A 25,048-nucleotide genomic window follows, 5' to 3' on the forward strand; every position below is an offset into this window, starting at 1 on the left:
ACACGGCCTGATCCTCTGCATCAGCCACAACGGCAACGCTAGCGCAATCTAGATCTGCAAAGCCACATCTTCATTTTCAACCAGTTTATATTCATATATTCTATCAAAGGGGGCCGTGTCCACAGAGCAACATCCATTCTGCTAAGATGAATTCTAGCCACAAAGCTGCTCCCTACACCAAGCCTGTCTCATCAGCTACATCCCCAGTACCAGAAGAGTTTGTATCCACAGCCAAGACTTTGTATTAAAAAGATTTAGAAATTATTTACCAATCCAGATCTCTCCAAGCACATCACATGTTGCCCAGAGCAATGAAAATCCAAAATATATGTCCATGGGGGAGGGGAAGAAAAGGTTTTTATGTGTCAATCACTTTGAGACTTTCCTTGTTTAAAAAAATAATTAAATGTCAGGAATGGAAGGTATGTCTGCTTGGAAATATGGGGAGCTGGAGAGAAGAATCCCTGTAATTGCATTCCTTGCCATCCCTCTCTTTTTTTTCAGCAATGATGAGAACTTCACAGAAAGCATCAGTTGTTTGTTTCTCCCTCTTCCTCATCAAAGGACTGCACCCCAGAGGAGGTGACATCTGAGACTTTGCGGCTCAGTGCAGCATGTTCCATCTCCTCTCGAGGAGACAAAGATTCCAGGTCCCGGCACACTGCATCATCCTCCTCTGGAGAGGGCTTCTTGTTTAGGAGAGGAGCCTTCTCCAGCCGTGGGTTCCCTTCATCCTCAATGTGGTCCTCCATGTACGTGCTGGACTCAGCTCCACCCCCACTCTGAGCAGTCTGCAGGGGCCACACGTGGACCAGCCCCGTGCTCTGGATGAAGTTCTGCTCCTGCCGCTGTTGCTGCAGCTGCTGCTGCTGGAGAAAGCTGCTCTGAAGCAAAATGCTTTCCTGAAGGTTTGTCTGGGACTCATCAAAATTCTGGCCTAGGTAGGAGCCAGTTGCTGGGGAGGCGATGAGGGACTGGTCACTGGCCTCCCAGGCGTCGGATGAACCTAAGCAATACATGCCCTGCGAGACGTAGGAATGAGGCCAGCTATCATACTGCGTCTGGGCCATATGCTCTGCAAGCAAAGGAGGCAAACAACACACAGTTAGACACTCTCCCTAGGCCAAGCTGGCTCATCCAGGTAGCCTGTGTGCCCGTGCACTGTACTGCACAGGGCGGATGAACCCTTCAGAGGAAGGAGGGCAAAGAGAAAACAGTTCTGGGCAGTTGGCAGGTGGCCTTGATTATACCCACAGCTGTCAGTAAGAGCTGGTTGCTTTCCACAGCTGTGCTCTAAAAAGGCAAAAGGAACTGGGCTTTTGGAAACTCCCTGTTAAGATTAGATTCCTTGGACAGCTCCATGAACAAGGATGACTCTAGCAGATCTGACTGGGGCTACAGAATAAAATAGAGCAAAAGAGAGCAACATGACAACCAGAGCTGGAAGGGGGTGTCTTACATTAGCATGAACGACTGGAGCTCACCTTGGCTCTCCATCAGCTCCTGATAGTTCTCAGAGTAGTTGCCTGCTGGGTTGTCCTGGTTTGAGTTTACACTCACATCCTCACCATCCATGGAGGACCAGGCCATGAGAGTCGCTTCAGAAATAGCAAATTGCTCCATCACTCCTGTGCCAAAGGAGACAGGGAAGGGAAGCAAATGTGCATCTCCACTTCTCACCATCATCCTTTACCCCATCTTTTGGTCACACTGTCTCACTCTGATCCTATCTCAGCAACACCCACCACCCACAACTGGCCCTCACCCTCTCCACCTTGCATCCCACTGGCAATATCCCAGCCATCAAAGTCTCTCTCTACTTCAGCTACCTGAACCACCCGCAGCCTCTCCCAAGTGTTTTTCTCTGTTTTGGTCTCTCGGGGATTCTGCTCTGGGGCACCCCACCCAATCCAACCCCCGTGCCAGAAGAAAAGGCATCGCTACCTGCAAGGAACCGGGCCTCCTTCTCGCCGTCGCTGAGGTCCGAGTAGGCGTCGGCATCCTTGCGCGCGCTCTCGTGCGTGTGCTGCTGCTGCTGGCTGTGGGCTTTGCCCCAGCCCTGCCACTCGATCATGTGAGCCACGCGGCCCTGGCCCATCGCCGTCGGCTTCGTGACGTGGTCCTTCATGCTGCGAGATATCCCTAAGGGGCCAGACATTGGAAAACAAGGGAGGGCTATTACACAGCTCCAGCGTTTTCGGCCGTGCTTTTTACCGCTCTTAGGAGTGGAGCTTCTCCCCTCCTCTCCTGACAGGATGCAGGACTGGGTGTCTCCCACTAGGACTGGGTATCTCCCACCTCTCACTGCATCACTCTTCAGGAGAGTTTCTCCATCTTTCCTTGGACAAACTCTCAGAAGGGGGGAAAAAGGGGAACCTCAAATATGAAAGACCATTTCCTTCCTTGCCTAGAATCCATTTAGGATAGAGTTGGGCATGAAGGATGAAGCCTGGAAGTGAACAAACTAAGAAACAGAAAATGGGGTTAAACCCAAGACTGAGGGAAAGCAATTGAAGATGTCTGAGCAGGGGTGCACGGTGAGAAGCCAACAGGAGTAAGACAAATCTGTTCTTTAAAAGGGCAACAACTGTGAGACTTCTGTATTTAGAACCACGGTGATGGAGACTCCTCTAAGGCCATAAAAAGGTGAAAGCCAGAAAGGAGCAGTTGTGAGAGCGACAGAGAAATATGGGAAGAGGCACAAAGGCCTGTGGAGAGAAGCTGCCAAGGCTAAAGACAAATTTTGAGGACCTCACCAGAGAAAGATGATTTAGCCAAAGCCCCAATCCCATAAGCATTGGAGTTGCGTTTCAGCTTGGGGAGGATGGAGGTCGTATCTTCCATGGAGAGCTGAAAAGAGAGAGAATATGAAGAAATGATATACAGGAAGGAGAAAAGGAAGTGAACTGAAGTGAGAAAACAGTAGGTAGTTGGAAGATGAGGAGCAGAAGCAAGCAGTAAGAACAAAAGAAGGAAAGGAAAATTAGAGGCTATTTAACCAGGACTGGATATTGCACAGTACTGGGACTGACTGAGGCAAGGCCAGAAGGAGAGGCAGAAAGAGGCTGTGAGAAGCCCCCCGTTGGCAGCTGCCAGTCCTCTACAGACATGCTGCACCATTCCCAACTCTGTTAGAGATGCAAGACATGACTGATGGGACAATTCAGGGATCTTGCAGTGGGGAGGTGTCAGTGCAATAGGCAAGCCACACTAATGTATCATACATGCATCATACTACCGATTTTTTAATGTCACTTTGGGGTTTTTATTTCTTCTTATATGGTCTTAATTAAATAATCACGGCTATATCAGTGATGGGTCCTGTTTCAAGCGCCTACATCTCTAAAGAAATTCAGTCTACACTCTGCTTAATTTTATTGACTTAATTTTCTTTTCTATGTTTATCCTCAGTCCCTGAACAACAAGGACAGGGCACTATTGGGACAGGCAGCCGTCACAAACATCATCACAAAAATAATCTCTCAAGATGAATTCATCAGGCTTCTTCAGAGATGCCAGGTATTGCATATGAAGCTTAACTTTCACAAGGGCTAAATAAACATTGCTTCTGCTCTTCATTTCAACCTCTCTGAAAATCAAGGCCAGAATGTTTCAAACACAAGGATATTCAAAAGTGACTATGACACTGGAAATTTTAAATTCTGACACAAAACAAGCACTTGGTCATAGGCACAGACCTCACAAAAAGTGAGTGGAGCAATAACTGGGCAGTGAAATAATTGGAGGCAAAGGAAGGCATTGTAAAGATCTCGTACTGTGTATAATTCCAGTCAGTCGCCAAAATATGAGAGGTGAGTTTTTCTGGAAACTGAGTGTAAATGCAGCAACTAAGACATCCTGTAACTGTGGAGCCAGGAACATGCCATGTGTAATGTGAGCTGAAGCAATCAGAAAGCAGAGGAAGAACAGTAAAAAGTGAGAGCCCAGTCCTTGTTCCATGATGCCTTTCCTTTGGTGAAGAAGCTTGTTGGAGAAAGTCCATCTATGCCTCCACTGGTCATTCCTGCCTGGGTGCTCCTGCTCAGTTCCAACTCTCCTCCCACTTGTTCCAAGACAGCCTGGGGGCTGAGCTGTGAGCTGCCTCATGGAACCCATCAAAAAAAGAAAGTAAACTGCAGAGGGCTCCTACGACTGCAAGGTTGAAGAGCTGTGACATGAAGGCAGGAATGAATGGGAAGGGAAGGAAATTCACGATCCAGCTTCAGTACCGAAGAAGATCTATGGAATTACACTGGGTAAGAGCTACCTCATGGAAGAGCTCCATGGATTCTGTATGGGTCAGAAAATGGGAAACTGCAAGTAAGGAAACTGTCTTCTACTTTCTTTAAGGAAACACAACCTTGTGTACTTTGCTTTCAGCTACACATAAGTGCAGTGAGGAAAAAAAAAATGACAAATGTCTTCTAGACAGTTGCTGCATGCATCATTATTTTCCAGCACTATTTGTTACTGTAAGCGACCCTAGGCAAAAGATCCCAAGCCATAAGTGCCATAATGAAAGAGGCATCAGCACTGTGAGAAATAGTTAAAAATTATATTCAGTGCTCCAAGTGTTTTCAAATCACAGTAAAGAAGAAAGCTGCAGGTATTTTGAAAGTTTTGAAAGAATCTGGAATTTGAAAATACTTATACTACTCAAAATGGAGCTGCTAGTCCTGGCCTTCCATGTGTGCAAAACTATGAAGTTAACTTATGCGAAAATATTTTATAAGTACCCCTTAAAAAAGTTCAGTAGAACAAATATGCTTTATTCCTTTTTCAGGATGCTTTTTCTGCATTAATGAAAAAGAAAAAAAATTTTTTTTCATGGCACAGGTATTAAGAGCGAAAGGAACATGTGTAACTATAATGTTTGCTTGTTTCTCATCTGCTTTTTAACTGAAGTTAACTGGTACTTACCATCCACCCTAGGAGACATAAAAAACTGTGTGCAACTGAAAATGAGAGAAACATTTCTCCCAAACTCCTAGAGAAGATCAAATGATGCTCTAATCAAGGACTACTATTTTTTAAAATATGCTGGACAGACACTTTTCCTATGTAGCAGTGCCCAGAAACCTCAAAAACAGAACATAAGAAATGGCACACATTTGTCCCCAAAAGGATGAAAGCAATTCAATAGCCACCTACAAATAGAAATACCTGCCAGACAGCAAAAGACTCAGAAGCAAACAAAAATCTATCACCATCCTCTGAATCGTAGACAACTCCCAGAATTTCAGCAGCACTAAGGACTTTTAGTCATGCTCCCATTCTGGCCTCCACTGTATCCAATGTCAGACAAATCCTGGTCCTCCTATGACTAGAAATTTGAACAGTGACACAGTGCATACTCACATTGATACCATCCCAGGAGAAATCTGTCCGTGTTTGCTAAAGAAAGCAAAGAATGGCACCACGTCAGTGTAACAAACAACTTGCAAGCAACCATGCAACTCCAATAATTTGCCAAAATCAACAGGCACTGCTTTATCTGGTGTGTTATAAAAAACTTGTGCCTTTCAAGATGGTTTCATTCCCTGCTGGTGATTATGGTGCCTGTAAGTGTCACGGTGTTTGAAGGTGAAATAGTGAACAGGGTGACGGAGTAGGAAAGAGAAAAGCACCTTTTTACAAGGCTCCCCTCCTAAGTGTGGGATGCACCACTTTGAGGTTAACACAAGGAGGAGCTACACCACCTTGGTATTTTGAGAGTCCTACGGCAAGCAACTCAATTCTGCTGGAATTATTTTCTCCTGCAGTGTTTCAGTTTGTCCACCCTGACTCACTCAACCCTTGCCAACCAGAAACATTTCCCACATCAGCCATCACAGTACCAGAGTGTGTTCCCTCCAGCTGGGAGGACTCATACCTCAGCAACTTGGGTTTGGGGATGGAGACATTCAGGAAAATTTAGATGACTCATGTTACACCTATGGTATCCATTCATATAAATCAAAATGTTCACTGAGGTGTGGTTTATGCTCATTGACTTTTAGATCTGCTTTGATTTGACTGAATTCTCCATACAAGATTGGGCCCAACAATTTCTGCCAGGACTCCATGAAACTAAATGTCTTGAAGTTACTTTCCAAGCCAACAAGGTACACAAAAAAAACCCAACAAAACAAATATAAATATAAATATAAATAAATATATATATATATATACACACACCTATTAACATTTTTTTAGGTTTTGCAAACCGTATGTTATTTGTTAAGCTTATTTGTGTACATTATTTATGATTCTTCAAATATTATGCACTTAAAATAGATTTTATCTTTCTATTAATCATTATTGCATACTCTGAACCTTACAAAGCTGAAAATTCAGGCATCTAGGAATGCAGAAGCTGCAATAATTCAGTGAGCCAGCCCTTAAAATACGGCATGATAAGTCAGCTGTTGGTGAGTTGCTAGTAAATGCACCTCTATAATTCAAAACACAGACAAATGTGTTTCTTCAAAAGATTTCATGTCTGTGCTGCAGAAGCTGGGACAGACACAGTGCTGGACATTCCAATGTGAACCCCTTATTCAAGGAATGCAGACCTACAGGCTTGTCAGAACTGTCACTGTTGTTTTCGTGTTGTGCTCCACTCCCATCATGACTGGTTAAAAAGCACTTTCATTTGCAGATTCTTACTCACTATGGATCTTGTGAAGGGAGTGACTCAGTTCTATTCAGGGCAAGCCAAACTACCCAGGTATGATCCCCAGGAGCTCACTGGCATTCCGGTCCTCTCACAGATGCTGTCTCGGTGATCCACAACACCCACTTCTGAACTCAGAATTCAAACTCCCTCATCCCCTTGGCTAAATAGCTCTGGGCCAGGCACTCACCTCAGTGGAAGGTCGATGGAAGCTGCTGCCATGCAGAGAACTCGTGCTGTCCATATTGATTTGGTCCACATCTTTCAGTCCCTTCCAGTCTACTGCAATCACCTCGTTTCCTGTGGGAACACATCTGGTCAGGCTTCTGAATGCCACTACAATTTGTTCTATCAGTCTTAAGCCAACTCAACTAAGCAAGCAGGAGAATCATTGAGTTTATGGCCAGAACAGACTTAAATCAGATATTCCACTTTTAATCAGACCACATGTACCTGATCACCAACTACTATATTTCTATCTCCATATGAAAACTAGTCACTTGTGTTTCTCTCAAGCATGATGTATGCTTGGCTAAAGTACATATTCATCCAGTAATGATGTGTGACTGGGAAAAAAACAATTTCTTTAATATTCCCTTTCATATTAAACCATCATCCCTTAAAAAGGCGTTTCACCATTATGGTTGGACATCAGCTTAGAGCTGCTGGAGCCTTTGCTTTGTCATCCTCAGCAAGATAAAAGACCTTTTTCATACCTGCCATTACATTTCAAATTTTAAATAACAATAATATAAAATATAATTAACAAAATTTTATTAAGATTTAAAAAATAAATATTAAATAATTATTAAATTTAGAAATAATTATTAAATAATTATTAAATTTAGAAAGTGAAACTAAATGCTGAAAAGCACATGTTAGTAGTCAGACAGGTAACCAGGACTGCTCTGTGCAGTCAGCAATTTACTGTGTCTTCAGCCTGTGTGCCATCCTCAAACTCTGGTTAAAGTTACTTGCTCCCATGTCAAGAACGAACAATTGTACTGTCCTTAAACCTGAGCCTCCTAGAATCTGTCAAGAAATGTAGCTGTCAAAATAATCATCTCTTCCTGGGATCAATTCAGCAAGGTCTAGTCTGTTTCGATTGAATATGAATGGTTCTACTTTCATGGTCTTCTAACTTATTTTTTACTCTTTATAGCAAATTTCTCCTCCACATATGCAAAGCTCCTTGCTCATTCTAGCAGCCCTGGCACATTTACGGAGTGCTCATCACTGCACTTCCCCAGCACAAATCTTCTGACAGGTGAGAGATGCTGCACTCCACCCCACACAGGTCTGCAGGAGCCAAGGAGGCACTTAAGGCATTCATCAGCTAGAATTCAAAATGCAAGAAACCTGATTTTGTCCCCTAAAAAGGCTAAACATGGCAATATGAAAAACATCAGAAAGACAATGCTATTTGCATATTGGGGTGTCCACCACAGCTTCACATCTCAAATTTCTGCTGTGCAGGAAGATCCATTTCTGAGAGAACTAAGGGATATTTTTTCCTTCACATCCAAATCAGGATCATTAGAACCAAGTGCTTTAATAGCATCCCCCATATGTTTCTAATTAGGCTGAGTAAAGCTGCTGTTCTCTGAGTTGCAGCTCCTTGCAAAACTCAAGGAACTCAAAAGAAAAAGAATTCCTGCATGCTACAAAGCACTGAGGTCATACACAGCCAGACCTCAGGAGAAGGCAGGACATGGCTATGACAAGCATGACAAACACTACCTTTGAGGGCTGTGATCCTCTTAGCTGGTTTTCCTGACAAGCACATGCATGTTTTGGGCCCCACTGAGCTCTTGCAAGCTGCACTGCCACCGACTGGACTGGCAACCTGGAGTCCAGCAAAGCAACAGAGGCACATCTGGGGATTTCTGTACTCAAGCAAGAGCAGCAAGGCTTTATAGGCCACTTGTGAGTTGCCTGATACCACCATGGCTGGAAACCTCTTCTATCTTATATTATAGGCATCCAAGTGAAGCTTCCAGGGCTAGAAGCCTCTGTGGCAAAGGCAAGTTCCAGGCAGAGCAGTGAAAGCCCAGCTGACAGTCCCAGGTGCATCAGCTGTAGGGTGTGGCTGTGGCTTAGAATGGAACACACTTGTACTCAGCCCCCCTGGACAGGGAAGGGGTAAAGGGAAGGAGGAGGGAGCACTACAAGGAAGGCACACACTGCAAGAAGGCTGCAGCACCATCCTGGGCACGCCCTGCAAAGACACCTCCACCCCAGCCAAAGAAAGAGGAGCTTCTTGCTTAGCACAGGTGACTCCACAGCCCCCAAGTTCAGCAAATGACACTCAGTCTTTGTTCTCAATGCTGCAAGCCCACTGATTGTTTTCTCCAAGTGTTAGAATGTGGAAAACAGTCATAGAACCACAGGATGGTTTGGGTTGGAAGGGACCTTAAATAACATCCAGTTTCACCCCCCTGCCACGGACAAGGACACCTTTCTCTAGACCAGGGTACTCAGAGCCCTGTCCAACCTGGCCTTGAACACTCCCAGGGATGGAGCACCCACAGCTTCTCTGGGCAACCTGTGCCAGTGCCTCACCATCCTCACAGGAGAGAATTTTTTCTTATTGTCGAATTTAAACCAACCCTCTTCCATTCTGAAGCCACCTCCCCTGGTGCTATCATCCCCATGTAAATTGTCCCTCCCCAGTTTCAGGCCCCCTTTATGTACTGGAAGGTGCTAAAAGGTCTCCCAGGAGTTTTCTCTTGTCCAGACTGAATATTAATACTATTCTGGCAGCATCAAATGAAGAACATCAAACAATTATTTGTCTCAAAGTCCACACCTATTCTGTAATAGCAAAACTAAAGAACTACAGAATTTATTTACTAATGTTTCTTTCCAGTTGAAACAGCTCATCTATCTAGCTCAGGGAAAAAGAATGAGTAATATGTGATTTTGCATGCTCTGTAAGGACTGAATAATTTTTGAAAATAAATTCTTGGTCCAAACAGTTTCACAGGTACTAAGAGAGAAATATATTGAGAGAAAATAACTCTTTAACATCTGTTAAATTGTTTTAAATGCAGTCATTTCTGCTGAAAAGTTACAGCATCACACACTGGTTGAAAAGAAAATGTCTGTGTTCTAAGTGATGTTGGGGCAACATTACTTTCTCTTATTGAAAGCTGGATAAAGGTTAGTGGGGTTTTTTTCTCTCCTGCTAGAAATAGCAAGAGCAACATTAACCCATGTTAGACCAGACATGAAAAAACAAGTTCTGCCCTGACAGATGGAAGGAAACATGGAAAATCAGAAAAAAATATGGAGAGTGAAGTGTGGAAACAGAAACTGAAAGCAGTACTTTGTAAATTAGTATTCTTTTTACCCGGTCTCTTGTCAACCTCTTTCTCCCTGCAATTAGTACAGAGTTTTTTTCTTTTGTAATGGTATGTTTCTTCTCCAATATAATTTCTCTCATCCAGCTTCCATTCCAGCTTCTGATAATCATCATGATTATTGCATTTGTAATTCTATGATCAATCGCCTCTTACAGAATAGTATTTGCTCTTCTTCATATAGAGCTGATAAGAATTTTAAAATGAGTGGGTCATAAAACTAATTTTAAAGCGGAATTTTTACAAACATGCTATCAAATTTCTCATTTAGATGTTCTGAAATGAGGTGATGAAAGTTGAAAGATAACTGGTTTCTGATTTGACATTGTTTCTGTATGGTGTGTATAGAAAGAATATAGAGGGTATTGATTTTCATTGAACTTTTAAAAGATGTCTTCATTTCATTTAAAAATTTATTTTTTGGTTTGAGCTTTCTTAACATCATAGATTTCATACTTGTTTTGGAAAATTCAGTAGATGGCTGAAGAAAAAGTAGTAAGCTGATTACGTGAAGCAGAGAGGGAAAATGAAAGCTGTCAAAATACATTAAGCCACATTATTTCAGATCATGGCTGCTTTGTATTTTTTAACACAAATTAGATAAAAACAAAGTCTGCAAAAACACTCAAAAGAAAAATATGTCTCCATTACAATTGAAGCAACATTGCAACTCAAGTAATTTAAGCCTTTGGGAGAAAATATCATCCCTTTTTGTCTCACAGTATTGTTAAGGTAAAACACAAGATTTATTTTTAAGTCAAGTTTCTAAATAATAAAGATGAAAAACACTTAAAATGGAAAAACGTGGGGGAAAGAAAATATCCTTTTCCCCACTTCTTGCTTTATTTTGGGTTTTTTGAGCATAATAACTTTGGACTCTCAGGAATTAGGGAATGTGTGTAGTAAGCATTCCCAAGTAAAGTGATCATTTTGATGAATGCACTGGAAAAAAAAAACAACAAAAAACACCTGGATGACTTCACCTCACCTTGCTGATCTATTATTACTACTTTTTTACTATTTCTGTAGCTCATTTTGCCACATACCTTAATTTACCATGGAGACACCGAGTTTCCTGTTTGGACGTATTTTCATTTTCCTTGCATTTCCATGATCTTAAGAAATTCACCTTGTTTTGAATTACTCAAAACTTAATCTAAACAAGCCCAGTCTCCTTGGGTCTCCTCCTGACATTTTCTCGATTGCCATTTCCACTGTGCATTAATTGATTCTATATTTGGTACCTGTGCCTGCACTTTGTTCATTTACCAAGGTCCATACTTGAATCAGGCTTCTGCATCTATGACTTTAATCTGCATCTACAGCCATTAATAATCTATTGTGTTGTAACTTCTGTGCTGGATGTTAAACATCATCTCCACTTTGTCTTCTCTATTTTGTGCCACACCAAATAGATGAATAGAGTTTGAGAGTCTTACATTTTGCTTCTCCCTTCCAAACATCCTGCTGGTGAAGACCTACACCACATACCAAATAAGTATTTGCGTTATTTGCTTTCTGATGTGTCATGCCAATTAACACAAGAAACATTTTAATTAAGCAATGACTTTCCAGCACTGCTATTATCCCCCGTTAGCACACTTTCTTCTGTTTCTCAAATGCTACTTTCCAGCAGAGAGTAGAAACCTTGTCATTTGATATTGGTAACCAACGCTAATGTTGGTAAAGATGAATATTTAGATCAAATGGTTCAATTATTCTTTTCCATTCCCTTTTTTTTTCCCCCCGAACAACTAAGAAAACAACAAATGTAATTGCAGTAATTATGATCAGTCTTTAAATTGTTCTTTCTCTGATACCAATTTTCACAATACTCGTGGGAGTGTGTATCTTTGTCAAACACAGCATCATCATGTCTTGTCAAATGTGGTTGAAATTAAAGCAATTGAAGCTACTGGGAAGGACTGACAGATGGGTGGCTAGAATAACCATAGAAATCTTCTCGCTCCCTGCCTGCTTTACACAGAGCCCATCAAAGCTATCTAAAAGGTCATCAAGGAAAGGAATAAACCTCTTGTCACTGGAGCTGGCCCTGAGGTGAACCTCTGAAAGAAGCATTCAAATTCTCTCAGGTAAAGCTGAGAAATCCATCAACCCAAGTTATTCACCTAACTCTGTAATAATTCTAGCTCATACTGCATAAGGAAGCATAACTAGTTCTCTGCTGCTGGCACCTACCAACAGGGTCAATTGTGGAAGAAAAACAGAAAAAAACCCTATTTTTGTGGAGGAGACAGAGTTGAACAGTTTGGTGCTCATCAAGGCACAGAAATGTCTTGGTCTCCACAAACAAGGTATCTTTCAAATTTCTGATAGAAAATGGAAGCACCTATAGCTCTGACATGTCTGTAAGGTTAGGAATCAGATGGGCAGTTCTCAGGATCTTTGCTTTGAATTTGGATAATTTGAGTAACCTCTCCCTGCATGTAGGTCCCTTTCCAGAGCTGTTTAGGAGATGGAATTAATGAACAAAGCTACAGCACCTACATTTTTCTTCTTGACTGGAAACACTGTCAAACCAATACTAAAGGCTACTGCACATTTTCAAGCAAAAGGCAATGAGCAGAGAGCCCAATGCCAGACACAAGCAGCTCTGCTCTGAGAAGCCATCATGTCATTTGGGCTAAGCAGGTACTGCGAAATGAAACACATCCAATTAACACAAACTCAAAAAAACCCCAAACCTCAGAGCACCGTCTCATTTGCAGAACAAGTATCAGCCAGCATGAACAGCAGCGACGGGTTTATCCTCATTCTTCACTGCTTCTCTGAAGTGCAGAGAATGTGTCCCCAGGGGCCTCACTCAGCACAGTAAGTATGAAAATGTCAATATGAAGCAAGGTAGCAGCCCTCTCTGGCTGGCCTGTGGCCAGTGTTACAGAAGTAATATGCAGCAGGCAGTTTCATACGTTGCTCTCCATAGGTGTTTAAATTTTAATCCCTCTGTAGCCAGCATGTCACGTGGGCACTGTCCTGGAGCACAGGAATACTATTAGACATGTCATCTTCATGCTGTAGTTTCATCCTTAACAGTGGGGAAGAAGAACCACCCCAGTTGTCCTCAACCAGCAGAACACAATGAACCTTTCTCACCTCAGGGATGCTCCTGGTCCCTCTTTGTGCAATGGACAAAACAAGCGCCTGCTCCAAACACCAGCACACGGGGGCAGTGGCAGCCTGTAGGTTTCCACCTCCACTCACCTGCCCTGCCTCACCTCCTTACCTGCCTGTGGGGTATCACCCTGGCAGCCCCAGAGTTTACAACCAGGTGGCTACACCTTTCTCCACCACAGCCATCACACACTTGGTCACAGGCCTCACAAAGTAGCATCTGGTTTTGGGGCAGCAGCAGTGGTCAGAGCCAGACAGGAAGCACTGAGGCTGCTGGCTCCTTGTCACCACTCTCCCCCAAAAAACAAAGTCTATACCTCAGCCCTTTCCTCATCTTTTGTCCCTGTGTTTTTCTCCACATCCAATAAAGGATGAAGATTCTTATCAGCCCTCCTTTGGCAGATTATGCATTTAGAGAAACATTTTTATTGTCTTTTATGGCAGTGGTCAGACTAAATTCTGGTTGGTCTTTGGTCTTTCTAATTTTCTCTCTGCACTACCTCACAACATCCTTGTAATCTTCCTGAATGACCTGCCCTTCTTCCAAAGGTAAAACACTCTTTATTTCCTGAGTTTCACACTAAGCTCTCTGTCCAGCCAGGCTGGTCTTTTTCCCCACCAGCTCATCTTTCAGCACACAGGGATAGCCTGCTTCTGCACCTTTAGGATATCCTCTTGAAGAATGTCCAGCCTTCCTGGGCTCCTCTGCCCTTCAGGACTGCCTCTTAAGGGAAAGTCTCCTAAACAAGTTTAAGTCTGACCTCCGTAAGTCCAAGGTGGCAGTTCTGCTGACCCTGCTCCTTACTGCTCTGAGAATCAAAAGCTCTCTCATTTTGTGATGGCTATGCCCAAGACAGCCTCCAAATACCACATCACCCACAAGTCCTTCTCTGTTCACAAACAACAGGTCCAGTGGGTGCCTTCCCTAGCTGGCACATTCACCAGCTATGTCTGAAAATTCTTACACACACTCCAGAAAACTCCTAGTCTGTTTCCTCTCTGCTGTATTGTATTTCCAGCAGACATCTAGTAAGAGAAAATTCCCAATCCTAGAAAGCCACCACCAGGGCTTCAGGTGTCCTCACCAGTCAGAGTTCCACAGCTCCCTAAGCCACTGGGGAAAATGACAAAAAGCTGCTGGCACTGGGACTGCAGGGGCTGAGCTCACCAGGCAGAGCTGCAGGCACTGAATGCCCAGCCCTGCACCTGCTCAGGTGAGGCCACACCTCACCATCACAAACACCATCACACCAACCCCTAACCCACCCCATGATTTTCCCTGCTGTCCCTGAGGGCATCCACACCCACACAGGGGGTACTTACTGCTCAAGAGGCCCCTCTGATCTCCAAGGGCTATGCCACATCAAGGGAACAGTCACCACTCTCTGCCAGCTATATAGGTATCATTTGTTCAACCTCTCCCTTAAACCCAAACATGGGGTTAACAACCCCTTAGACCCCTGACACATGGTTGTAGGACCACTCTTTGTCAGAAGAGAATGGAGAACCCCAGTGCCAGTTTCTACTTCCAGCTAATTCAATGGACTACTTGGAGTATCAGCTGGAAAAATCCTTCATCAAGCAAAAGGTACAAGTTTCTTCAGAGGACTCCCCAAGCCATGTGTTTTCTGAAGTCAGAGGGAGACTGGCACACTACACACACCAATCCTCTGTCTCCTCCAGAACTTACAATTTTTATTCTGGCTGCACTTCTCACATCTTAACTTGCACAGTTTCCACAAAATTCTGGGTCCTCTTTACCAACTATCCTGTTCCTCACCAAGCTGGATATGCCCAGCTCCAGGAGGAGGAAATCTCAAGACCACAGCAACTAACAGTGCTATTTCTATTCCTGTGCTCTGGGCAGAGCATCACTAGGCAGTATCTACCAGTTCCTGGATATCCTGTAAATACAGAGGTGCTCTCTGCTCTCTGTTCCCCTTTTTCCAGATTTTAGCCTGTAAGTTTGCTCTTTTTTCTTATTGTTTTCTTTTTCCCACCCCTGACTCCTCAGTGATTGGGCTTTTTTTTCCTCTCTGGTTTCTTTTCTTCATTCTCTTCTTCTTTTGACAACTGGTGGGAAAGGAGGAATTTAGTATTAGTTTGGGATGGCTATAAGTTTGTCCTTAAAGTGGAAGTGGATGTGTAAGAAAGACAGGAAACAATTCAAAAAGGGGAAACAGCAGCGATATTTCCCCAGAATATTTGTCCTGATCTGTCACAATTTACACCTCAAGCAGGTCCCAAGACAGACATTGCCTCTGTATTTAGTCATCTTTAAAGGATTCATCTGTTCACTTCTAAGATAAAAAAAGACTTTTAGTACCCCTAGCATCCTATGTCAAGTACTTCCACAATTGAATTCTCTGTTACATGAGGAAGTGCTGACTTTTATTTGCTTTAAACTTGCCACTTGCTAGTTTCATTTGATGTTTAGACTCTGTTTTAAAATTGATACTGAAATAGTCTTCCCTCACCATTTTCTCCATGCTGTTCCTATCCCAGAGAAAATTAATGATTTTATAGATATCTGTCATATCCTTAACCATCTCATTTCCATACTTAAGAAATCCTTATTTAAATGGCTCCTTTCATATTATCCACACTATACCTTTGATTGTCTTTCCTGCCCTTTTCTGAATCTTTTCTAGTTTGATTATGGCCTTCTTGAAATGGGAATAGACCATTAGGGTCAACGCATTATAAAATATCAAAATGATGGAACCATATGGATAGATGCATAGTATAATGCTGTTTCTCATTTTTTTCTCCTAATCTTCTCCTAATTGCTAACATTTGATTGGCATTTTTAGTGGTACTAAGCATTAAGCCGCACATTATAACCACAAGATCTCGTTCCTGCATGGTAATAGTAAACTCAGAACCTCCATCATTGCAAATGTAACTCTAGAATTGCTTTGCCTGTGTGCATCCTCTTACATTTATCCACATCAAATTTCACCCATAATTTATGTCATTCGATACTGTGAAACCAAATGACCTAATAATTCGATATTGTGAAATCCTTTTTCAAATCACTCCATGCAGTTTTCTGCCTTCTGCCCCAAATGATTACTTTATTGTCGTACTTTGTTACCTCATTATGTATCCCTCCCCCTTTTTCATATCGTTTATGGATATGCACAAATCTTGAAAAAATATCCCTGTGAAAAGCTGACATTTCATGCTAATCCTTGTTTCCTGTCTTTACCCAGCTACTTAAGCAACTTCTCTGATTCAACAGCAGATTCATGTCTTTTTACAGCCTGGGGTGAGTGACCTTTACAAATGTGTTTTGCAAATCCAAGTGGACTATTGCCACTGGACCTCCTCTGTTAATATTGCCTGTTGACCTCTTCTCAGACTTATAAATTGTGATATCCACTAACAACAGCAGGGTTAACTCTTTCTCAGTACATCCTGTGTGTCCATGCATGCACCAATTCTGTTTTTCAGAGTAAAGTTTATCAGCTTGCCACCTAGACATATCTTGTTTACTAGCTTGTAGTTTTCCAGATCTCAAAATCATTTAAAAAACTGGCATCACACCATCTACCTTCCAATCTTCTTGTACCAAAACAACTGGAAGGCATTACAGATAACAATCTGCAGTTCAGCTCTTTCAGCCTCAAACTTCTCCAGAAGTCTTCAATGAACCTCATCTGACCACTCTTTTGTCTACCTGCTCTCACTGAGAGCCTCACTGAGGCTTTGATTTGAAACTGATGTGATGCATCTCCAACAAGGAAAAGTTCCATAGGATAAAATTCCACAACTTCTTCCACAATGAACCGATAAAAAATTGTTGGGCTTTTGAGGCTGGGGGCGGAGGGCTGTGATGTTCTGCTACGGTCTTAATCTGAGTCAGCTGAAGCCTCTTTAGTAGTAACACCATGCACTAAGTCCTCCTAGCCATTGCAAAAGGCAAGTTATTTGCCTTTTACAGGCTCTTTGAATAGCTGCTGAAGTAAACATTTAATCTGCAGCCTGCCGAGCTTCCTGCCTTCACAGCCTCTTTGATCTTCCTCTGGCTGCCACAGCTTTCTGTCACCATCCTGGCCAGCAAACATAAATGGCCAGTAGTACAAACCCTAAAACTCCTTTTCCCATGTGGAATGTCAATCCATATGCTCACCATTTGGGTCACCAAACTGTTTTCTCCAGCACACTTTAGAAATTTGGAACTGAAACTTTCCCCATGAGCCATGTCTGATCAGCATCTGCAAATACAACCACATTCATTCTGGGATATAAAAAATATGTTTCATTTAAAAGTCTGGTATACTCCTGGACTCAAGAACATGTCACACTCACAGAGAAACATCCTGATCATCTAATCTAACCTCCTTAAAATAATAGAGGCTAAATGTCTTCCCTTGTTAATTTCAGTTGCTGTGCTTGAACTAGAGCATTTTTCAAAATCTTGATTTTATTGTGTTCATGTGAAAGAGGGCTCAGTACAACTCTCAGTAAATTATCCCTATAGTTCAGTATTTTTACTTTTTGATTTTTGCCTCATTTCCAATCTGAATGTATCTGCCATCCTCCTATCACATTTTAACAGTTTTCTACTAGGTTGAAGAGTCAGATGACTTTGAGGTGGCTTTTTTTCTTCAGTCAAACACTTAAAGACTGTAATCAATTCACTTCTGTAAGTTTTTATTCACGGTTCTGTGTTTATTTTCTTGTCATACTTCAGTTTTTCAGTATTTCTCAAAAGGATAATAATAGAATTAGACAAAGCAGATGAAAAATAAGTTTTTTCACAAGTGCCAAATGCAGAGGAAAATATGCTTTTCTCTCCTCCTGTTCAATATTCAAGATCAAAGAACCACATCAGCTTCCTTGGCTGCAGCATCTCAGTAGTAGCTGTTGATTTACTGATTACCAGTTCCAGTATCTATAAGTTTATTTAGTGTTTAGTGCTTTATAACCTAGAGTTCTGGTCCCATAAATACTATCTACAGTCTGCCATTAGATATATGAACTCATATTTGGTTAGAATGAAACACACACACACACACAGTCTGTCAGTACTTAAAATGAATCAAACTGTTCTGTATCAGTGATTTATCCCTTTCATTTGTTACTTTCATTTTTAGCAGTTCTTCCAGTCACTCCAGATCCTATCAAGTTTATCAGTATTTTAGATCTCCCTCAGGATTTTGAGCAGTATGTTAAAATCAAACAGTACTTGGCAAAATTAGAGCCACAGTTTTTCAACAGTGATTCTTTCCTTGTTACTATTTTGCTATCTATTGAATTTAAATGCATTTAAAATGTATTGTACTCATATATTAATTAAGAATCTTGTGGTGCTAAGCTGATTGCTAGCTTATTAAAGGTTATACCTTTTACCAATCTCATATTTTACCTCCGTTACCACGATTGTAGGTAAAGGTACTTCTAGCAGAGAAGTACTTGGCTGCAAGGAGTGTCATAAAGTAATGAAATTAAATTAGCTTGACAGGCTCTGTTTTGTATAAGCCCATTCTCACTGATATATTGTCCTAATATTTTATTGGAAATCTTAATGAATTGATAAAATTAAATACATATGTCATCTCACAAAACCTTTAAAGTTGTGCTAACGCCCCAGCTTTTCACTTGAGACTTTCTTCACTATTTCAAGACCTTGTAAAATAAAGCTTTGACTTTTTATCCAGGCGCTTAAAAACTCATGATTGTGAATTACCTTCAATTGGTTGTTTTAAGTATCAGTCTAAAATTACAGTTGTTTGCTGATGGAGAGCATAACCCTATTAAATAAGCTGGAAACTATTTTTTCTACTTTCCCCCAAGAAAGCAGGCCTAAAGCATTTATTGATTAGTTCACTTCTGCTTCAATACACAGCAGTCTATAGAATTAACACTCCCAGCTGTATCATGCCAATGAATTCATTACTTCCATTTTTTCATCAGCTCCTTTGTCATTTCTTTCATAATTCCTTCAATATTACTGTCCATAGGAGTTCACAAAGTTAGTATGCTCTTCCTCAGTTCTGTTCCTCAAATCACATCTCCTGCACTGTACACACACTTAAGTCTTACTCCAATCAGCAACATGCCAAAGACTGTTTTCTGTTATCAATGACTGTTTCTGACACATACATACCTTGCACACTGTTTTTAGGACTGTTTCCTTATAAAGCCAGGCTTATGCAATCAATCATTCTTCTTTGCTAGCCTCTCCCCACTACAACTTTGAAACCACTCACTTGTATTTCAGAAACCCTGACGAGAGAGGGAGGTCTCAGAGATCACCCGTTTGTACAGGTGTACAGGTGTTTGTCCCTTCAGGACAACTGGCTGCTAGGTCTGGGAGATGGTCTCTGCTCAGAATCTTACTGGCAGAAACACGCTCATCCCTGAGCTCTTTACTTGAGTTTCTAAAAGTGATCAGATTGAGAATTGCTCAAAAGAGGAAAAGCCAGACTGAGAAGAAATACAAGCAGTGAAGTGAAACCAACCTCTAAGCAATCTGATCTGGAAGGTGTCCCTTTGTCCCTCTGTTTGTTTGTCTCTATCCCAAGTAAGAGAGGAACAAGAGGAACCCAGATACCCCTTTTTATGTATTCCCACTCTTTTACTCACATTACCTACAGTTTCTACAGAGAGCTCTGTGCTCCTTCCCCTTCCACCTGTGTGCATGCAACTAAATGAAAATATCCCTACTTTCATGACTCAGTTTCCTTCTGCATTACCATCTCCTTTCTGAGGCTTCTCCCTCCCTCTATTCCTTTTCACCGACTCACTGAGATGTTGAAGGCGAAGGAGGAAGGAATCGGACACCTCGATACATACTTGATATGTGTGAGGTATGTATGCAGAGTGGATGTCTCACTTTTTCATGCTCCAAGTGTGTAGAACACAGATCTCACCTCACACACCTACAGATCAGTGGGGGGGATGACTAAGGAGAAAAATGCAGGGGATGTGCACTGCTTGCTCCAGCTGCTTTACCCCTCTGCTGTCAGCCTCCTACCCCTGCTCCCACTCTGCTGAATCTAAAGTGGCTGGATTAGGAGTGGGTAGTCTTTTGCTCCATCTCTCCTGCCGTGGGTGCTCTGGGCCACTCATTTACACTTAGCATAGACCATCCAGTGGGAAAGCAACATACGATGTACGTAGTCCTGCCTCTGGCAGGACACTGACCATTCCTTGTGAAGGGGAGCCCAGCAAGCCAGGCACCTGGCTTTGGCAGGTCACATCTGAGACAGAGCCTGAACAGTTAAGAGTCTGCAGTGACTGATGCTCGGTGCACAAGCCTAGCTGTCACTTGGGCTGGTTCTTGCAAAACTGCCAGACCAAAAACACACGGAGAGGACTTCAGCTGGCAGCTGGGGTTATCATGGTGAGCAATTCTGTGACACAAGGCACTCTCAGTAAAGGAAAGTGGTGATGGGGACAACATGTAGGAGTGTATTAATGACATGTAATAGACTTGGGGTCCTCTGGCAGAGCAAGACTAAAGCAGTGGGTCCAACCTGACTCAGAGAGGCAACCACTCCAGGGTTTAGTTCCTAAGCATTGGATCGCAGGATAATTGGAATGGAAGGTACCTCCTGAGGTGCAAATTCCAGTTCAAAGCAGAGTCAGCCATAAGGTTAGATCAGATTACTCAGGGCTTTATCCAGTCTGGTCTTGAAAACCTCAAAGAATGGATACTGAACAGCCTCCCTGGGAATCCCCTTACAGTGCTTGACAGTTCTCACAGTTACAAAGTTTTTCCTGACACTTAGTGTGAGAAACTCTAGTTTCTCTTCTCTCACACCCCGAAAGTACTATTAGTTTGTAATGTCTTGGAATATTCTCTCACCATTTTACATCACATTCACAAAACATGTTTGCTACAGGCTTCTGTGCAAAGACATGAGAGAAATCAGAGAAACCACTGGGAAAAAAGAGACAGCAATCTTGAGCTTAACAGGCTTAAGCTTTCTCTTAATTTAAATCCATTCAAGGAATTAAGAGAAACCTTGTCACACTAATCAGAACAGCCAGTGTGAGGAGATGTCTAAGCTGTAGTCAAAGGTACACTTGCATTCAGACACCTATGCAGACCTGAAACCCTAAACTTGGTTAACTCAGTTACTGACAACAATCAAGCTGATCTTTGGCATTTAGTTGGTTGGCACTCAAGTGTCTACAAAGTTCCCAGCTGGATTTTACAGCCTTAACTGTCCAGCAACCTCAGTGGAAATTCTTCTGTACATTCCCTGAAACTGAGACTCAGCTGTGATGAGAGTTTCTAGGCAGCTCTCTAGGAACCATAATGGGATAACACACAGACGTGACTTGTAGCCATTACCAGAGGAAGAAGCCACCTCCAGCTCTCACTGAGTAATTGCTGTTATGCCATGTTACACAAAGCACATGTATGACATTGAGAAGTGACTTGAAGGTGATTGGATATCAGGTTAGCCTTTTAAGATCACTTTTCAGCTTTTTTCATACCTTAGGAAATCATAATGTGATCATTGCCATTCTGTTGTCCTCTATAAAATTTAAAGATTGTCTATGACTCTACTTCCAATTATCACATATGGAGCTGCTCTGTTATGACCCTCTCAATTACTTTTCCCCAGGGAGAAATGACCAGAAAACTCATATTTAGGAAAGAAAATGTAAAGTTGCACATCACTAAACATGTGCAAACTATGACATCTAACTAGATCATAGTAAAACATCCCTGCGGGAGATGAAGAAATCATGTGGCTTGCTTAAAATTGGAATGGAAAAAGGCCTGGAGCAAGCTCAGGGCACAATCCTGCACTAGCCCTTGTGTGGTGAATAAACTAAATGTGACTGATTATGAGCTTTCTATCACTAATTAAAACCTCTTGAATTCTGAGTTCAAAATCTGCTCCATGCAAATTCCAAGGTAAAACCAATACAAGCATAGCATTCCTTTCTCTAGGACCTACCTGGTCTTGGCAAGGCAATACAGAGCCTGTATACTGAACTAATTCTGCACAAATCTAACCAGATACACTTGGGAGAACACAAAGCTCTGCTCACGCTAGGATGTTAGTTTCCAACCACATCCTACTGCTCAGACCTAGTACTTCAAAGCACTGATTTCCCAAAATACGTCTGAAGAATCCTCTCGATAACTCCAGGAAGGCTGGAGCCAAAAATCTAGGTTGCCAAGTAAGAATTGTTCTGAACAAAATTCCTTAGGTGGAGTAGTCCAAATAAAACCCAAGGATCCCACCTTCACTAAATCCAGCCTCTAGGACTGACAAGAGAATAAGCCCCTTCTAAAGCAAAGCAGTGTGAAAGTTTCAGGCATCAGGCAGTATTACTACATTCATATCTGACTCCCACAGAGACCATAATCTTAGTTGTGCAATTCCCCCTTAGCCCACACCTTCATAACACCAGGGCAAGAAAAACTCCTCAGTTAACTGTATAAACAGGTCCCTAAAGTCCACTGAGCTATCACCATCAAGAATGAACGTGTATCACACCAACCAAAAATCTCTATTGTATGAGAATTCAAACATCTGTACCGTTAAGGTCTGTCTTGAAGGACTGCAATTTGCAAAGTGAATTTTCAGCTGTCATTATCCCATCGACACAGCATAGATGCTATTTTCTGATTTCATCTATGCCCACACAACTGTATGACATTTATAAATATATATATAAACATACATATAATCTCATATGAGAATGACACTTGCAACAGCTCAGTTATACCAGCGGTTTCTTTGTAACACAGATTCCAAGTCACAGATCATAAAAACGCTGCCATGCATAGGAACAAACACCTGTAGTTTGTACTACATCCTAACCACATTTTGGAGTGGAGAGTGGATGCTACTAAATGCATGTTTGCTCTTTATTTCAACAGCATTGTGGGAAGAGAGACCAAGAATTAACGCTGTCAGTTCAGACACACATCGATAAAAGGTGTATCAATAATTACCCGGCTAACAGGACAATAATGTCCTTGGCAGTGTGGGTGTGTGCAGGATAAGGGTAAGGCAGGAGATGGAGGCAATACGTGTCCTGATACGCTACAGAGACAGTGGTCCAGGTGAGCTTGAAGAATCTCAAGGGAAATATTGCAATGATCTTTGCCATGTGGACACGTAAGAGATTTCTCTAGGTCATAAGGACATTTGAGACCGCTAAGAGACTGGCTAGATACAGGAATTAATTCCCAAAGTAGAAACTGGATTCTGTAGTTTAAAGTTTGCTGCTGCAGGAGTAGATGGTTCCCTGCAAGTGCTCACAAAGGGCTTTCCCACTGAGACAAGAAGTGTCACAGCACCAGGCTTTGACATAGTCCCTCAGATTTACTCTGGGGTGACACAGTCCCTCCATCTGGAGCAGTGGTGCAATTCTGATGTCCTCAGAGATCTCCTTTTCCCACAGATGCCTGCGTACTCTTGGGAGAGACAGAGTGGAGCGGCTTGGGAGAGCGATGTACTGCCAAATGAAGTCTGTTTTGCTCTTAGAGATTCTTTTGGCATATTGAATTTTATATCCCCCTGTAACTGATGGAGCTGTACCTGTGGTTTGCACAGAAAAAGAAAATTCCTGAAGGGAAGAAAGTGTGCCCAGGATGCTGTGTTTACCTGTAGATACCTGTGCTTAAAGATCAAGAGACCTCTCGGTATCTGCATGCGTGTAGGAGAGGAGAGCTGGGTTACATAGCCTGAAGGCTCGGGATCTTTTGGTTAAAAATGTGCATGGCATGGCCCAGTGGAAGGATGCGATCCCTCCCCGTGTCCCCTCGCAATAGCTCTGCGAGAGGGAAGGGATTCAGTTTTGTTTGCTCTTCTCCATTGAAGTCTACGCAGGGGGAAGGGGGAGACAAGAAGACGTGCAGATCATGCAGCGTTATGTATCCTCGGATAACAATAAACCCTTACCGAGCAAAGGAGGCAGCGCCGGCCGCCTGATCCCGCTTCGGGAGGCACGGCACGGCACGCCCCGCACCCACCCCCTTCTCCGGAGGCGCCGCACTGACCCACATGTTCGGCGACCTTTCGTCACGGGTGACACGGGCAGACGACCCCCGGCCCCGGGCACGTCCCGCCGCCCCGCTTCCAGCACCTAGGCCAGCGGCTCCGCCACAGAGCCCCGTCACGCCACGGGAGAGCGAGGTGGGGAAGGGTCGCACGCAGCTAATGGCGCTGCACGGGCAGCCGGGAGGGGGCTGCGAGGGGCGACCCGCCGCCCGCCCTGCCGGGGGCTGCCGTGCCGCTACCCGGGCGGGGGCCGCGGCTGCCCGAGCATCCTCTGGCGCCGTCCCCGCCAACGCCTTACCCACGGTGCGGGATCCGATGCAGCCCATCACTCCGGCGGGGCTCCGGGGAGAGGCGGCAGCCTCAGCAGCGAGTAGGCGGAGAAGGCAGGCAGCGGCGGAGGTCGGAAAGGAGCCGGTCCCTTCAGTGGGAAACGCCGGGGTGGCCCAGCGGGGAGCGGCGCGGGGTCATGGTCAGGTAGGAGCGCGGGGTGCCCCCGCCGGGGCGAGGCGGGGAGCCCGCGGGCCAGGCTGTCATCTGCCCCCGCCGCGCCTCCGCGCTTTGTTCCGCGCCCCGCGCGGCTCCCCGTGCGCTGCCGCGGCCCCGCCGGTGCCGCCGCCGAGCCCCCGCTGCCCGCCCGCCCCCCGCTGCCGGCTCCCCGACGGGGGGCGGGCTGAGATTGGGTAAACAGCTCGGCCGGCAGCGCCGCGCCGATTGGCTGCCGCCCTCCGCGGCCCGGGGAGGGGAGGCAGCGCCGGGCGGGCCGGGCCGCCCCTCTGCCCGCGGGGAGCGCGGGACGGGCCGGCGGCGGGGCGGCGGCGAGGGGCCCCGGCGGGCGGGCGGGCAGGACGGGACAGCGCGGGATGCGCTCGGAGCGGGGGGCGGCCCGAAGCCCCTCCCGCCCGCCGGGGGAGCGG

General features: G+C 43.8%; 1 protein-coding gene across 3 annotated transcripts in view; it reads right to left on the bottom strand.

Annotated features, from left to right (window-relative positions):
* FAM131B (family with sequence similarity 131 member B) overlaps positions 1–24,753 on the bottom strand; it is a 32,838-nt gene extending 8,085 nt beyond the window's left edge. For 2 of the 3 annotated variants that reach the window (XR_009280755.1, XR_009280754.1), the window contains exons 1-7: positions 24,433–24,753; positions 6,846–6,955; positions 5,359–5,394; positions 2,757–2,850; positions 1,945–2,142; positions 1,485–1,628; positions 270–1,075 (exon numbers count right to left, since the gene is read on the bottom strand). Coding sequence is in view for 1 of the 3 variants with exons in the window: in XM_058865212.1 (XP_058721195.1) it covers positions 531–1,075; positions 1,485–1,628; positions 1,945–2,142; positions 2,757–2,850; positions 5,359–5,394; positions 6,846–6,955; positions 24,433–24,460 (1,155 nt within the window). In the remaining 2 variants the exon portion in view is untranslated. Of the gene's footprint in view, positions 1–221; positions 1,076–1,484; positions 1,629–1,944; positions 2,143–2,756; positions 2,851–5,358; positions 5,395–6,845; positions 6,956–24,432 lie in introns of those variants that run through there. The other variant, XM_058865212.1, reaches the window with a different exon arrangement.
* Positions 24,754–25,048: the final 295 nt, after the last annotated feature.

This window comes from Poecile atricapillus, chromosome 1 (assembly GCF_030490865.1).
Source record: "Poecile atricapillus isolate bPoeAtr1 chromosome 1, bPoeAtr1.hap1, whole genome shotgun sequence".
Taxonomy (NCBI): domain Eukaryota; kingdom Metazoa; phylum Chordata; class Aves; order Passeriformes; family Paridae; genus Poecile; species Poecile atricapillus.